At 42.7% G+C, this 17,420-nt stretch overlaps 1 protein-coding gene across 17 annotated transcripts in view; it reads right to left on the bottom strand.

The window, feature by feature from the left end:
• Positions 1-17,420, bottom strand: part of DOCK9 (dedicator of cytokinesis 9) — a 347,564-nt gene that overhangs the window by 218,399 nt on the left and 111,745 nt on the right. For all 17 annotated transcript variants that reach the window (XM_050946717.1, XM_050946719.1, XM_050946627.1 and 14 more), the window contains exons 3-5: positions 6,449-6,538; positions 4,724-4,806; positions 1,938-2,007 (exon numbers count right to left, since the gene is read on the bottom strand). In XM_050946717.1, the coding sequence (XP_050802674.1) occupies positions 1,938-2,007; positions 4,724-4,806; positions 6,449-6,538 (243 nt within the window). The remainder of the gene's footprint in view (positions 1-1,937; positions 2,008-4,723; positions 4,807-6,448; positions 6,539-17,420) is intronic.

The following is a 17,420-nucleotide window of genomic DNA, read 5'->3' as shown; positions in this document are numbered from 1 at the left end:
AGCTGACAGGATATCCACCACCGGGTCCTCTATCCCCTGGACCTCCGGCACCTGAAGATTCATATTCAGGGCCACCCGTCTCAGGAGGTCCTTATGTGACCACAGGTCAATTGGAGGAGGGCCCAAGGAGGATGTCCCTGCCCACCACTTCATCTGGAGAGGAGGAAGCGGAAAGGCCAGGGACAAGAGGGTCCTGCGTGGGCTCCTGTTCTTGAGCAACATCAGTCTTGGGTGGAACTTGAGACACTGTCAGCTGAATGCGAGCCTCCTCTGTACCTGTGGGAGGAGGGCAACTGGTACCCGGTGTTCCGATGGTGCGGAGCGGGATGGCATTGGAGGCACACCTTGGGCTTGATGGTATGCCCAAGGTGTCCAGAATGACCACTGATGGGGTCCCTGTTCCTGGGTCTTGGTCTCTTGAAAGACATGGCCGGGTACATCTGAGTCACGGTCCTGTGCATAGGAAGCACTGTCCACGTGAAAAGACACAGATGTGTAACGAGATGGCCAAGGAGGCGCTGAAAACCCCTGGGAAGGGTCACGATCTCTAAACGACCTTTCCCTGTGTGGCACCAGAGAGCGGTACCGGTTACCATACCGGTACCAGGAACGAGACCGGGACCTGCGACCGGAGCAGTGCCGGGAGGTCGACTGGGATCTGGAGGCTTGACGTCTAGAGCGGCTGCGAGAGGCGCGGTGCCGGGAATGGTAGCGGGAGCTGGATCGGTGCCAAGAGTAGCAGGCCAGCACACAGGATGCTTGGCAGTGCCGCGAGTGTGACCAGTACTGAGATGGAGAGCGGTGCTGGGACTGCAAGAGGCGTCAGGATCGGCGACGGGACCGAGGGCGCCGGTGGGACCGTGATCGTGATTGGTGCCTCTCGACGGTGCCGATAGAGGGTGGCCTCAGCAGGGCAGGCTTGCCTATAGATTGAATGACCCTCACCGGCGGTGCCGGGGGTTGAGGCAGCACAGACTCCGTCAGGGCAATCACCTCCCTCGCCGTAGAAAAGATCTCTAGCGTGGAGGGAATTGTGAGCTCAACCATGGCGTGCGCCGGGGAGCTGTCAGGTACCGGACTCGACGGCCCTTGTGGGACGGAATCGACAGTGCCAAAACTGTCGGTGCTGCGGCAGGTGTCGGTGCCAGGCGGTCCGACTTAGGCGGGTGCTCCTACTGCGGTGCAGGTGGCACGGAAGCCGCAGGAGTCTTATGCTTCTTAACCCGCAGAGAGAGGGAACGGTGCCGAGCAGATGACGGTGCCGGCGACGGTCAGTGCCGAGGGGCCTTAGCGGTACCGGTTTGATCCGGTGCCGAGGAGACGCTTCTGCTTGATACGGACTGTCCAGCGCTTGGTGCCGAGGGCAGAGGAGTAAGAGCTGCCTCCATCAGGAGCTGTTTCAGACGAAAGTCCCGCTCCTTCTTCGTCCTGGGCTTAAAGGCCTTACAGATCCGGCACTTATCCGAGAGGAGGGATTCCCCGAGGCACTTAAGGCAAGAGTCGTGGGGATCTCCTGTTGGCATCGGCCTGAGGCAGGTCGAGCACGGTTTGAAGCCCGGTGAACCAGGCATGGGGCCTGGTACCGGGTGGGGGGAAGGGGCTAATCCCCGAACCCCTGTCAACTATATACACTAACTATAACAAAGAATGAATAAAACTAACTAACTATAACTACAAGTAGCTAGGGAGGTGGGGATCAGCTAAGCCGGACTCCACTGTTCCAACGACCGACACGGGTGGTAAGAAGGAACTGAAGGGCCGTTGGGTCGGCAGGGATATATATCCAGCGGCGCCACTCCAGGGGGCGCCCAGCCGACCCACCGAGTGTTGCTAGGGTAAAAATCTTCTGACGAGCGTGCACGCGGCGTGCGCACACCTAATTGGAATCGATATGAGCAAGCACTCGAAGAAGAAGAAATAGATTATCATCTGCTCACCTCATCTTTATCTGCTTCTTCATCAACTTCATATACATGAACTGGAAGTTTCTCCGATTTGGTCCCTTTGCTAAAAAAGAAAGAAAAATTCTTAATAGTCAGATATTTTGTGATCATTTTGTGATTACATGATCATTATCTAATCTTTTATAATTATTCTGAAAGGAAAATATAAAATCACTATTAATAGGCAGTAACACGTGCTCCTTGGTGGAAAAGAATTCACCTAAGCCATTTTCCACAGTTGCATCTTCTGCCCTCTGCACAGACTTCTTACAGGCCAGAGGAGACCTGCCTTAGACTGAGTATATGTTCTCCTCCTGCTGCACCATAATTTCCCCTTCTATTCCCCTCTGTGCTGGGAACAGGATTTAGGATAAACAGTCAGTCCTTAACTTTGAGATACTGTATTTGCATTTAATTTCTGAACGTATGTTATACTGATTAATCATTGGGTTTTTATTTTGGGTCAAGCAAGAAACACATTTGAGTTTCCACAAGTTCCACTATGTTGTGTTGCAATGTTGGGGGCAGTCAGTCTTTAGTAGGTGGGGGTAGAGTATATTTATTCATTTGTTAGGGTCAGGACTGCAGGTGGGGAGGAGTATATTGTGACAGATGTGCATGCAGTACTTTTAGGGATCATACTGTATTAAGTTTATGAATGTTTTATGTGCCATTGTGGACTAGGGACTGTATACGGCTCAATAAGGGGAGGATTACCACAGTTCCTCCAGGAATTAAAATCAGTGGGGGGTGATTACTGCCGTTACCAAGATTATGAACAGCACTAGGGAAGTACCAGTTCCCAGGGTGGTTTGCATATACTGGTTTAAAGCAATCCCAGAGGAGAGACAAGAGACAAAGAATGAACTTCAGTTATAATGACTGAGTTTAAACAGACTCAGGGATTTAGGCAGACTGGCTTCTGGGCGCATCAAATATTTGGCAACATCTGAAAAAAGACAATGCTAGAAGGAAAAGTTACAGGAAGAGAACTAAAAAAGGCAACAGAAAAGCTACCTAGGTACATGAAATAGTGGTTGAAGCCATACAAGTAAAAAAAACCCATGATGAATAAAGTGAATTTGCAGTACAAAAGGGACCTAGAGCTGAGGAGGAGAAGGATAATTCAGATACAACATCATTTGTTCAGAGGCCTTAATTTTTAAATTATTTCCTACATTAAAAAAGGACACAAATTCTAGCTCAATTCTGAACTGAAGTTCTCTTGTCCTTAAAATTTTTTTTAAAAAGTTAACCCTTGCATTTTCAAAGAAAACATTCAAAATTTGAGCCAATTTAGTACTTAGCGAAACACCTAGTAGACCCTTCTTGCCAACAAATTGAAAAGCATCTGCTAGGGAACTGAATCTCTTTATTCACCTCAACATGTTAACTCTAAGGTCTAAGAGCAAAATTTTAACTGTGAAAATATTCAGCAATTTCACTGATAATTTTAGAGGTAATATTCAGCTCACATGCTTTTGCACTGTTTTCATCTGCAGCAATAGATAGTGGGACAGAGTTGGGAAAGGGAAAAGGTGGCAGTTGGTTGATATCAAGGGTTGCAGAGGTAGAAGAACTAGCAATTCAATCCAGACAAAATACAAAAATAAAAAACTTTAAAGCCACATCCACCTGTGCCCAAAATATGAAAGGAAGGAAGATCCTTTCACCAATGCCAACAGTAACCCTTGGGTGACAAAAACCTGAATCACTTCCTATATCTTTCCATTTGTCAAAAGCTTCCCTCTGACAACTTCTACAGCTTAGTTGCGGTGTTGTCAATAAAAAAAATTCTGTGGCATGCTGAAAATACTGGGTCAACAAAAAAAGTATATAACAAAAGAAATATTGTACAAGTTGTATTATTCATTTTCATAGTTAATTCAATAAAAAAACCTGTATTTTTATCTATTTGAAGTGACATGTTTCTCTAATAATTCAGCACCGGATGACTTCAGAAAAGGAGATACTTGCTTCAGAATTTAGGTCCAGTAGTTGACATAGGCACATAGCCTAATCAGTTACCTCCTTTTAAATGGTTCAGTACCTGTGAGGCATGCAATATCTGTGAGGCTCTCCACAGGCAATTTCATGAAAAGGAATTGATCTTTTTACTTTAAACCTACATCTTATAAAATGTGTGTGCCCGCCACAAAGATGGAAAAAGACAAATCCTAGTGTCAGAAAAGCAATGCCTGTCTTTCATTAATACTCCTTTCCACGCAGACTTCAACCATCTTTTGTCTGTTTTTTTAAGTGCTGTGTATTCTTACACTGCTCTATAAATATAAAATAGTTGCATTCATTCTCTCTATTAAAATCCTGTGTGTGTGTGTGTGTGTATGTAAAGGTTCTGTGCCAAACTTGTGGAAAGTTGCTGAAGCTGCCATCAATGCTGAAAAGACTGTATATTGGCATAGCAACATAAAACAACTCTTACCATATTTCAATTATCAGTTTTATTTTTACATTATCAATAATCCAAGTTCTTCTTCTGGTTATCCCACAATTACCAAGGCAGCTTTATTATGATAGTTTTTCAGATATCAATTCAACTGCTTTTATATCTTCAAAAGGCTAAGAAAAATTAACCAATATGAATTCCACTCTGAAAGCCTCAGGGTACAATACAGAGTATTAACACTGGTAGGCTAGATCTGAGGTTCTATATTACATGAAATGACTTTTTTATGACCCAATATGTCATAAAAATATATATATATATATAATCTTCTTTTGCATCTTCAAAATCTAACAGTATCAGATAATTTACTCACTTTGGAAGCTGTCGAAACTCTCCTGAATAGTCTTCATATTTATAATTAACAACATGCCAGTCTGAGTTGTAGGTTTTGATGCACTATTTCAACAGAAACAAATGTCACAATACATCAAATAAAGTAAGTTTAGCTGAAAGCACTCCCTAAATACATTTAACGGCTCTCTCATATTACAGTTGTTTGTGAACTATTATAGTCACCTGGAAAGCATTGCAAGTTCAAATGCATTATAAATGTTTATTCTGTGAATGTCACATTTTGTTTCTTTTGTTAAACATCTTACCAGCATGGTGAATGTTCAGATTCAGAAGCTGAACAAGTGTGTTTATGTCAAATGAACTGGTTGTTGGAAACAAATGCTAAAAGCATAAGGAATTTATAAATTCAGAAAATGATAGACTATACATTTGAAATAAAAACATCACCTCCTAGTTCCTGAGAAGCAAAGAAGCTAAATGTAAGTGGAAACAATATGATAAAATGTCTGAGTATATTTAGCCTAAAAATATAGATGTACTAACAAAATAGCAGGATCAACTTAGTACTTTCTATCCTGGAAGAACTAAAATCTAAAGTTATGACTGTAAGTATTCAATTTTATATTTTTAGCCCAACTACAAGAATGTTTTGAATCTAAACTGCATGCTTGCAGCTGTTGAAAAGCAATTATGTCATTCTGTTCTGGACTAGATTACAGGAAGTATCATTTTACTCCGCCCATGTTGCTGTAACTAACAAATTTATCTTGGCTTCAGCAGAAGTAGCATAAAAAACATTGAAGTATCTTGCAAGAGACATTATTATACAATACTTGACGTTTTTAGACATCATATGAACACACACAAATATACTCCATCATATTTCCAATGCATTTGTATACATACTTTGTAAAGTACAAAGTCAACATTTAATTTTTAAAGTGTGTATAAATTAGATATTTCATTTAAATTCATGATTTAACTCATGCACACCAGCCCCCACCATCAAATATACTCTACAGTGACATACTCCATACGTAAGTATCATTTGTAAAGCACAGAAGTTATAAATAGCTGACACAGACCCAAAATATTCAGACCTTGGAGACAAAGCACAAAGGTTTGTGAGGGCTTGTCTCTGCCCTGAACTTGTTCCTAAAACAGTACAATTACCGCCAATTTTACTGCGATATAAATACTTGAAAACTGGTCTCGCCAGTGGTGAATAAAGTTCCTTCTGGTCAACAGGTGAAAGTCATCAGCAACAAAGTAAAATTAACCAGACTCTGGTCAGCTCCATAGTTCCCATGCCAATGTTATTCTGAAGCAGTAACACTGACCAGAATCCTGCAATTTTCACTTTGCTGTGGATGGGAAAACTGTGAGGAGCTACACAGCGGTGATACAGAAGGGAGGAAGGTAAAAGCCCCCAACAACCCAAAAGAGCCAAGAGAGGAGACAGAGTAAGAAGTTTCAAACTCCTATTAGCCAGACCTGATATGAAAGATTGTTTCCATGTAAGATGCTAGGATATCACCCCTCATTTCCAGCAGCTAAGAGAGGAATCACTGCGTTTCTGCCTTTCAACCCATCTGTGGACTCCTCCTGTCTTTTTTAACAACTAGATGCCAATAAGTGGTAAATTTTTTCAGCTCTATTGAAATTTAATCTACAGAAGCAAGCAGACAACTAAACTATTTAGTTAGACGTGCACGCCACACACACACACACAAATAAATGTTACCTCAGTTACAAACAAGCTTTGAGCTTCCTTTTCTGCATTTTCAGGAACAGTAGAGCATATATATCGACCCTGACGTTTCAATAACGTTGTCTGTTGATGACAAAAAATAGTCTGAGAACTTCAATCAAATAAAAGACAAGTAAGATGTAGTGAAATCCAGTCCCCGTCACTCTAAATTATATTGACAAAATGAGTTGAAGCACAAAAGATAAAATTCCCTGAACAATAAAGCACCTTTATACCAACATACTTAAAATGTGCTGAAGCAGTGAAACTGTTAATAATGTTGATATTTAAAGTATTGTCTCTGGGAATCTGACTTAGAACCCATTAAGATGAATGAGGCACTTAATGCCTCAGTCATTCTGTGGGGTTCTGCAAATGCAGATACACATTTACACAACTCTTTTTTTGAGGATCTCTCAGTAACCGTAACAACGAGACAGCGTTTTATGGGGGTGGAGGGGTTCGGTTAAATGAAACCTTAGATTTTGGAGAACAAAAAAGCAGCATGTATCTCCACACAGCATCTCAAGCTGACCTCTGGTCTCAAATCTTGATTTGAATTCTGAAGTTGAATCCAACCAACCACAGTACCTCTTACCAAAAGAGAGCAAAAGACTCTGTAGAGGAATAATATGGTACAGAGAACTGTCTTAAAACCTATAATGAAAAGCAGTATTTGATTTTTTATCCATTAACATTAAGTAACTAAATAAGTGTGGATAGGAACTGATTGATACTGTAATTGTTTAATGTCAATATCATTTGCTTCCCAGAACATGGACCGCATTTCTTTTTCTGTTTGTGGTTTTACTGGATTTGTTTGTTTTAGTTTTAAAAGAAACTGAGAATAATTATAAGCCAAATGGAAAGCTCATTGAAACTGTCCCATTTACTTCTATGGACTTTGGATCAGGACCACAGTTCCTGAAGAATATAGATTATCAGATATATTTTGAATAATTTCTAAGAGAGGTTAAATCTACTGTGTTAATGGTACAGATGGACTGAGGCAACAACTATTACAGTCAAAATTTGGCCTTTACCAAAAAAAAAAATGGTTTATAAAACTACCTAAGTATCAGAGGGGTAGCTGTGTTAGTCTGGATCTGTAAAAGCAGTAAAGAGTCCTGTGGCACCTACCAATACGTCTGTTAGTCTATAAGGTGCCACAGGACTCTTTGCAGCTTTTACAAAACTACCTAAAACACTTTCTATTTCGGGGATGGGGGGGGAATATATGTATTTTATATTCACATGGCACTACTGGGCTCACATAGCAATGGTCACATTGGGTCAGACCAATGGTCTACCTAGCCCAGTATCCTGTTTTATGACAGTAGCCCATGTCAGATGCTTTAGAGGGAATTAACAGAACATGGCAATTATCAAGTGATCCATTCCCTGGCGTCCAATCCCAGCTTCTGGTAGTCAGAGGCTTAGAGACACCCACAGCATGCAGTTGGGGAGAGGGATAGCTCAGTGGTTTGAGCACTAGCCTGCTAAACCTAGAGCTGTGAGTTCAATCCTTGAGGGGGCCACTTAGGAATGTGGGGCAAAATCAGTACTTGGTCCTGCTAGTGAAGGCAGGGGGCTGGACTCAATGAGCTTGCAGGGTCCCTTCCAGTTCTATGAGAGGTATAACCATCTTAGATAAAAGCCATTGATGGTCATATTCTCCATGAATTTATCTAATTTTTTTAAGCCAGTTATACTTTCAGCTTCACAACATCCCTTAGCAATGAGTTCCACAGGTTGACTGTGTTCTATGATGAAGTATTCCTTATGTTTATTTTAAACCTGCTGCTTATTAATTTCAGTGGGTGACCCCTGGTTCATGTGTTATGTGAAGGGGCAAACATCACTTGCTTTTTGACCTCCACACCATTCATGATTTTATAGACCTCCATTATAACACCACCACCACCCTTACTCATTTTGTTTCTAAGCTTAACAGTCCAAGTCTTTTAATCTCTCCTCATACAGAAGCTGTTCCATACCTTTAATCGTTTTTGTTGCTTATGTACTTTTTCCAATTCTAATATATAGTTTTAGATAGCAGGTGATGTGATATGATGTATAAGCCCCACACTGGGAGACCAAGGGTTAAACAGGAAACTCTGGGCTCAAAAGGCCCCACCAAGCCACACCTACTGGATATTCGCACAAAGCTCAAAAGACAGCAGCCAAGGCTAGTCATCACAGACAGAGCAAGGGAGCAGTCCTATGCTGTTAGCGCCTGCAGAGAGGCTGCAGGAGCTCCACTTTGCCTGGAGCTGACCCCACTTTGGCAGACAGATGCCAAAGGCACCCATAGACACTGGTAACAGTAGGCTGCAACTGATGGGGAAGAGCTTCTGGATATCTACCAAGGAGAATCCCCACACTTGGTGAGTCCATAAGCAGAGTCTGCAGTAACTTTGGAGGGGCAGAGGCTATGGTAGGAAATGACCCAGTGAGCAGGTTTGGCAGGCGTCCACCTCAGGCTGCATATCTAACTGCCAATCACAGGACCCTGGGTCGGAACCCAGTAGAGCAGGGTGGGTCTGGGTTCCCCTACCACCAGCCCCACAGACTCATCACGGGGTAGCGCAGCTGGGCTCAGACACTGAACCCCTCAACAGGCAACCAGAACTACATGCAGCATTCAAACTGTGGGAATACCATGGATTTACACTGTGCCATTATGATATTTTCTGTCTTATCTATCCCTTTCCTAATGGTTCCTAACATTGCTAGGTTGTTTTTTTTTGACTGACACTGCACATTGAGATGTTTTCAGAGAAAAATCTACGACTCCAAGATCTTTCTTGAGTAGTAAAAGCAAATTTATATCCCATCATTCTGTTGGTATACTTAGAATTATACTTCTCACGGTGCATCATTTTGCACTTATCAACACTCAATTTCATCTGCTATTTTCTTGTCCAGTCACCCAGTTTTGGAAGATCCTTTTGTAATTCTTGACAGTCATTTCTGGACTCAACTATCCTGAGTAATATTGTACCATCTGAAAACTTTGCCACCTTGCTGTTATAAATGATTTGGAAAAATGGACTACGTTGAACAACACTGGTCCCAGTACAAATCCTCAGAGGACCCTATTATTCATCTCTTTCCACTGTAAAAACTGACCATTTATTCCTACCCTTTATTTCCCATCTTTTAAACAGTTACTGATCCATCAGAGGACCTTCCCTTTTATCCCATGTCTCTTTTCTTTGCTGAAGAGTCTTTGGTGAGGGACCTTCTCCAAGGCTTTCTGTAAGTCCAAGTATATTATATGCATTCAATCACCCTTGTCCACATGTTTGACGACACCCGCAAGGAAGTCTAATAGATTGGTGAGGCATGATTTCCCTTTACAGAAACCACGTTGACTCTTCCCCAACATATTGTGTTCATCTGTAGCTGATCATTCTCTTCTTTACTATAGTTTCAACCAATTTGCCTGGTACTGAACTTCAGTTAACCAGCCTAAAAATTGCCAGGATTGTCTCTGGAACCTCTTTTAAAAACTGGCATTACATTAGCTACCCTCCAGCCATTTGGTACCAAGGCTGATTTAAGCAATAGTTTACATATCACAATAGTTTACATATATCAGTAGTTGTGCAATATATATAATATCAGTATACATAAGCAATAGTTTACATAGATCAGTAGTTCTGCAATATTTTTGAGTTCCTTCAGAATATTCTCAATATCTGGTATTAATGACTTCTTACTCTTCTATTTATCAATTTGCTCCAAAACCTTCTCTACTAACACCTCAATCTGGGACAGTTCCTCTGATCTGTCACCTAAAAAGAATGGCTCAGGTGTGGGCATCTCCCTGACATCCTCTGCAGTGAAGATGACACAAAGAATTCATTCACTGCCTTCAAGCAGTAAATACTATCAAGGAAATTAAAAGTATATAATCACATTACAAAACGCAAATAGAAGATGAACTCTGAAAAATTTATGCCGTTTTCTATTAAACGCCAATGAACTCAAATATTTCTTATATACCAGTTTAAAATTTTTAAATAAATACAACTGGTATTTAAGAGTTGGTTCCTGGTGGCAGTTATCCTATGAGGCAGAGGGTGATGTACTCTTGCAATATGAGATCTAACACTTAAAAATCCATCCAGCTTGCATATTGCTGAAATAAATTAATGTTTAAAAACATTTAAGAAAACAGTATTAGAGTGCAATAAAGATGTATTCCATCTGACTGAGTCCCCTTACATCTTTTATTTTAAATGACATCACTTTTAAGCATGTCAGCCACAGCCAGCAGGTAGCCCAAATATGGCAATTAAAACTAATGTTTATGGTGCAGAATGATGTTTATTTTATTAATATCTTTCAGACTAATGGGCTGAGAAAAATGGGTGCAATTTTTCATCAAAAATCTAACTTTAAAATGGAATAATTTTTGAACTCCCATCTTACACACATGGAGATCCACAATTTAGAGATTGGAAAGCTATGAAAATTAGTGCCAAACCACATACAGTAGTTACCAGGGCTTTTATATGTCTGCAGTTATGCTGTAATCTGTTTGAAACTACTTGGAAAATGTTCGTACATCAAAGATTTGAAACATGGGCAGTATAAAACAAAATTATTAGGTAAATCAGGTAATTTTATCTAATCTTTAATAACTAAGACTCTATTATAGGATATATAAGTCTTTTGCAAGAGACTCAACACCACTTTAGAGTGCGGATTAAATCTAGCAAAAGGTGGTTTCCTTCCTGCCAAAGACAAGACTCACCACATGTCAAGTAGCAAGACTAATCTCACATTTTGGCAGCTTGGACTCACTAAGATATCTTGCTTACACATACAAAAAAAAAAAAGTAATGTGATAAGAGACTAACTATGTTGGATAATTAAGGAGTGAAGGAATTGTCTATGGAACTGAAGACTAGGTCAAGTTTAAGTGTCATGGCGTGGGAAAGGGGTTGATGAAAATCAATTGTGGAAGGCCATATACAGCCAGAGACATGGGAATTTTAGCTGTGATTTTCTGCACGAGAGAGATGTGGTTTCCAGGGAGACCAAAGAAGAGGAAGCTGCAGTGAACACCACAAGATAATCAGGACACAGAAAAGTTTAAATGTCCTGCATTTATCTTAAGGCTAGAAGTGATCAATTGATAATCTATTTTGACCTCCTGCATGGCACAGCCCTTACAATGTCACCTAGTAATTCTTGCAAAGGGAATCAGTCTTCCCTACTGCATAAATGAATATCAAACACAATAACTTGTGGTTGAACTACTGCATCTCTTTTAGAAAGATATCCAAAACTCAATACAAAAAGTCCAGTGATTACTGATTTACCACTTCTCTTGGTAAGTAGTTCAAACAGTTGATCATACTAATTGTTCAAGTACGATCTTCCTTCCAGTTTAACTGTAACTTACAGATCATTACCGCATCATCTGTTAGACTTCTCTTTGATAAACAGTGCTCACTTTATATTACTTATATTACAAATATTTGCACTGTAAAAATGATAAAAGAAACAGTATTTTTCAGTTCACCTCATACAAGTACCATAGTGCAATCTCTATCGTGAAAGCGCAACTAACAAATGTAGATTTTTCTTTTATGTTACGTAACTCCACTCAAAAACAAAACAATGTAAAACATCGGAGCCTACAAGTCCACTCAGTCTACTTCTTGTGCAGCCAATTGCTAAGATAAACAAGTTTGTTAACATTTAGGGGAGATAATACTGCCCATTTCTTATTTATGTCACCTAAAAGTGAGAACAGACGTCCACATGGCACTTTTGTAGCCAGCACTGCAAGGTATTTACATGCCAGATACGCTAAAAATTTGTTTGCCCTGCATGCTTTGGCCATCATTCCAGAGACATACTTCCATGCTGATGATGCTCATTAAAAAAATAATGTGTTAATTAAATTTGTGACTGAACTCCTTGAGGGAGAATTGTATGTCTCCTGCTCTGTTTTACCCACATTCTGCGATATATTTCATGTTACAGCAGTCTCGGATAGTGACCCAGCATGTTGTTCATTTTAAGAACACTTTCACTGCAGATTTTACAAAAAGCAAAGAAGGTACCTGTCATAAACAGATAGCTAAGGGTTAATGTCTCTTTCACCTGAAGCACCTGACCAGAGGACCAATCAGGAAACCGGATTTTTTCAACTTTGGGTGGAGGGAATTGAGTGTCTGTGTCTTTGTCTTTTTTCTTTTGTCTGCCTGCCTGCTTTCTCTGAGCTTTGGAGAAGTAGTTCTATTTTCTAGTCTTCTGTTTCCAAGTGTAAGGACAAAGAGATCAGATAGTAAGGTATATGGTTTCTTTTCTTTGGTATTTGCATGAATATAAGTGCTGGAGTGCTTTGATTTGTATTCTTTTTGAATAAGGCTGTTTATTCAATATTCTTTTAAGCAATTGACCCTGTGTTGTATTATCTCAATACAGAGAGAACATTTGTACTTATTTTTCTTTCTTTTTATATAAAGCTTTCTTTTAAGACCTGTTGGAGTTTTTCTTTACTTCAGGGAAATTGAGTCTGTACTCACCAGGGAATTGGTGGGAGGAAGAAATCAAGGGGAGATTTGTGTGTTGGATTGCTAGCCTGACCTTGCATTCCCTCTGGGGGAATAGGAAAGTACTTTTTGTTTCCAGGATTGGGAACAGAGAGGGAGATTCACTCTGTTTGGGTTCACAGAGCTTGTGTCTGTGTATCTCTCCAGGAGCACCTGGAGGGGGGAAGGGAAAAAGGATTATTTCCCTTTGTTGTGAGACTCAAGGGATTTGGGTCTTGGGGTCCCCAGGGAAGGTTTTTCAGGGGGACCAGAGTGCCCCAAAACACTCTAATTTTTTGGGTGGTGGCAGCAGGTACCAGGTCCAAGCTGGTAACTAAGCTTGGAGGTTTTCAGGCTAACCCCCATATTTTGGACGCTAAGGTCCAAATCTGGGACTAAGGTTATTACATGGTGGCAGCGGTGGGATTAGAATCCAGAAGCCAGTAGGAATATTATATTTTTCTTTTCTCTGCTAAGGGCTTTTTAGCAGAGAGAAACAGTTGGTTTTAAAAGGGAACCAGAGAGAATTTTTTTTTTCTGCTCTCTCTCGCAGTTTGTGGCTTGCATGTTAAGGGTCTTTTGTCATGCAATAGCCCTCCCATTAGGAGTCAAGTACCAGCACTTATAGGCATGCAAATAAAGTGGTTTTTCTGGTTTCCCTTCATTGAACATTAGCTAGAGAGAGAAAAGGAAAATTAGCTAAAGGCACTGTTGCTAGGCAGACTTCAGGAGGCAACAGAGAACCTGCAGTTCAAAAGATAAACACCGGAGGGCACCCCAACACAAGAAAACAGGAACCATGACTTCTAAGGCAAAAATTGAGGCCGAAGAACAAATCAAAGAAGCTGAACACAGGCGACAACTGGAAATAAAACTAAAAGAGATGGAGATGAAAGAAAGAGAAGAACAGATCAAAGAGGCAGCCTTCCAAAGAGAACAGGCGGCCCAAGAGGCAGCACACAAAAGAAAACTAGAAGAAGAAGAGATAGCCTACCGAAGGAAACAAGCAGAAGAAGAGTTGGCCCACCACCGAGAAATGGAAAAACACCAAAAAGAAATGGAAAAAACACCAAAAAAAAATGGAAAAACAACAAAAAGAGAATGAAGAGAAGGAAAAACAGAGAAAACATGAACTGGAGTTGGTAAAAGCTGGGCTGCATGTGCCAGCCAACCCTAACAACCCAGCGCCAAATATTGCTCCACAGCACAGGAAATTTCCCACCTACAAGGCAGGTGATGACACCGAGGCCTTCTTAGAAAATTTTGAAAGAGCCTGTCTTGGGTACAGCATTCCCGAAGACCAGTACATGGTAGAATTGAGGTCACAGCTCAGTGGACCTTTAGCAGAGGTGGCAGCTGAAATGCCTAAGCACCAAATGAATGACTATAAACTTTTTCTAACCAAGGCCAGATACAGGATGGGGATAACCCCAGATCATGCCCGTCGGCGTTTCAGAAACCAAAAGTGGAAACCAGAGGAGTCATTTCCCAAACACGCCTACTACATTGCAAAAAACTATGAGGCCTGGCTAACAGGAAACAACATTCAAACCTTGGAAGAACTGAACCTCCTCATACAAATGGAGCAGTTCTTGCATGGTGTTCCTGAAGACATCACGCGGTACATACAAGATGGAAACCCCAAGAATATCGCTGAGGCGGGGGAGATTGGAGCCAAATGGATGGAACTGGCAGAAAGCAAGAAAGCTACTGTCAAGGGGAACGATTACCCCAAGGGGCACACAGACCATAAACCCTACAACCGAGGACAGCCAAAGACCCCACATACCACCCAAGTAAAGCCACAGATACCCTACCCTTCAACCTCACCAGTCTCCAGTAACTCACCTCGGCCCAGTGACCCATCAGATGGAAGATGCTTTAAGTGTAATGAACTGGGACATATCAAGGCCAAGTGTCCCAAGAACACCATGCGAGTGCAATTCATTACACCACCATCACACCAAAGATCCCCAGGCCCGGATGCCTCTCAAATACCCTTGGAGCGAAGGGAAAATTTGAGAGTGGGCGGAAAGAAGGTTACTGCGTGGAGAGACACGGGGGCACAAGTGTCAGCTATCCACCAATCCTTCGTTGACCCCAAATTCATCAACCCAAAGGCCAAAGTGACAATTTACCCCTTCATGTCACAAGCTGTAGACTTGCCTACAGCTCAACTGCCTGTCCAGTACAAAGGCTGGTCAGGAATGTGGACTTTTGCAGTCTATGACAATTATCCTATCCCCATGCTACTGGGGGAAGACTTGGCCAACCAGGTGAGGCGGGCCAAGAGAGTGGGAATGGTTACACGTAGCCAAACCAGGCAAGCTTCCAGACCCATTCCTGTTCCTGAACCGTCCACAGACGCCCCGTCTGTGTTACCAGAGACCCAGACAGAGGTAGTGGACCCGGATTCCATGCCTACCACTGAAACAGCCACAGCATCTCCAGTCCCAGGCCCGGAACTGGAACAGCAACCAGCACCAGCAAGTGCAACTACATCTTCAAACTCAACGCCAGAGGGCACCAGCGAGCCAAAACTGGCAGAAGCAACAGACAGCCATACCCAAAAGGCTCAGCCAGAGCCTGAAATACCCTCAGGTGCACCAGCGGAGAGCGGTTCACCAGCACTGGAAACAACCCCATCACCTACATCGCTTCCAGAGGGAACAAGCCCAAGTCCACAGTCTGAGGAAGAACTGGTGACCCCAGCCTCAAGGGAACAGTTCCAGACTGAGCAGGAAGCACATGACAGCCTTCACAAAGCTTGGGCGGCGGCACGGAGCACCCCACCGCCTCTCAGCTCTTCTAATCAATCCCGGTTTGTTATAGACCAAGGACTTTTATACAAGGAAATTCTTTCTGGTGGACACCGGGAAGAATGGCAGCCGCAAAAAACAGTTGGTGGTTCCAACTAAGTACCGGGAGAAGCTCTTAAGCTTAGCCCATGATCATCCCAGTGGCCATGCTGGGGTGAACAGAACCAAGGACCGGTTGGGGAAGTCCTTCCACTGGGAGGGGATGGGCAAGGACGTTGCCAAGTATGTCCGGTCTTGTGAGGTATGCCAAAGAGTGGGTAAGCCTCAAGACCAGGTCAAGGCCCCTCTCCAGCCACTCCCCATAATTGAGGTCCCATTTCAGCGAGTAGCTGTGTATATTCTGGGTCCTTTCCCAAGAAAGACACCCAGAGGAAAGCAGTACGTACTGACTTTAGTGGACTTTGCTACCCGATGGCCGGAAGCAGTAGCTCTAGGCAACACCAGGGCTAACACTGTGTGCCTGGCCCTAACACACATCTTTGCCAGGGTAGGTTGGCCCTGCGACATCCTTACAGATTCAGGGTCTAATTTCCTGGCAGGGACCATGGAAAAACTGTGGGAAACTCATGGGGTAAATCACTTGGTTGCCACCCCATACCACCATCAAACCAATGGCCTGGTTAAAAGGTTCAATGGAACTTTGGGGGCCATGATACGAAAATTCATCAACGAATTCTCCAATAATTGGGACCTAGTGTTGCAGCAGTTGCTGTTTGCCTACAGGGCTGTACCACATCCCAGTTTAGGGTTTTCACCATTTGAACTTGTGTATGGTCACGAGGTTAAGGGACCATTACAGTTGGTGAAGCAGCAATGGGAGGGGTTTACGCCTTCTCCAGGAACTAACATTCTGGACTTTGTAAGCAACCTACAAAGCACCCTCCGACACTCTTTAGCCCTTGCTAGAGAGAACCTAAAGGATGCTCAAGAAGAGCAAAAGGCCTGGTATGACAGACATGCCAGAGATCGGTCCTTCAAGGTAGGAGACCAGGTTATGGTCTTGAAGGCGCAACAGGCCCATAAGATGGAAGCATCATGGGAAGGGCCATTCACGGTCCAAGAGCGCCTGGGAGCTGTAAACTACCTCATAGCCTTTCCCAATTCCTCACTAAAGCCTAAAGTGTACCATGTTAATTCTCTCAAGCCTTTCTATTCCAGAGATTTACAGGTTTGTCAGTTTACAGTCCAGGGAGATGATGCTGAGTGGCCTGACGGTGTCTACTACGACGGGAAAAAAGACGGTGGCGTGGAAGAGGTGAACCTCTCAACCACCCTGGAACGTCTGCAGCGGCAACAAATCAAGGAGCTGTGCACTAGCTTCGCCCCACTGTTTTCAGCCACCCCAGGACGGACTGAACGGGCATACCACTCCATTCATACAGGTAATGCTCACCCAATCAGAACCCCACCCTACCGAGTGTCTCCTCATGCCCAAGCCGCTATAGAACGGGAGATCCAGAACATGCTACAGATGGGTATAATCCGCTCATCTACCAGTGCATGGGCATCTCCAGTGGTTCTGGTACCCAAACCAGATGGGGAAATACGCTTTTGCGTGGACTACCGTAAGCTAAATGCTGTAACTCGTCC

Source organism: Gopherus flavomarginatus, chromosome 1 (genome assembly GCF_025201925.1).
Source record: "Gopherus flavomarginatus isolate rGopFla2 chromosome 1, rGopFla2.mat.asm, whole genome shotgun sequence".
Classification (NCBI taxonomy): domain Eukaryota; kingdom Metazoa; phylum Chordata; order Testudines; family Testudinidae; genus Gopherus; species Gopherus flavomarginatus.
Note: the sequence above shows the minus strand (reverse complement) of the source record. Positions and strands in the feature narration are given on the sequence as shown.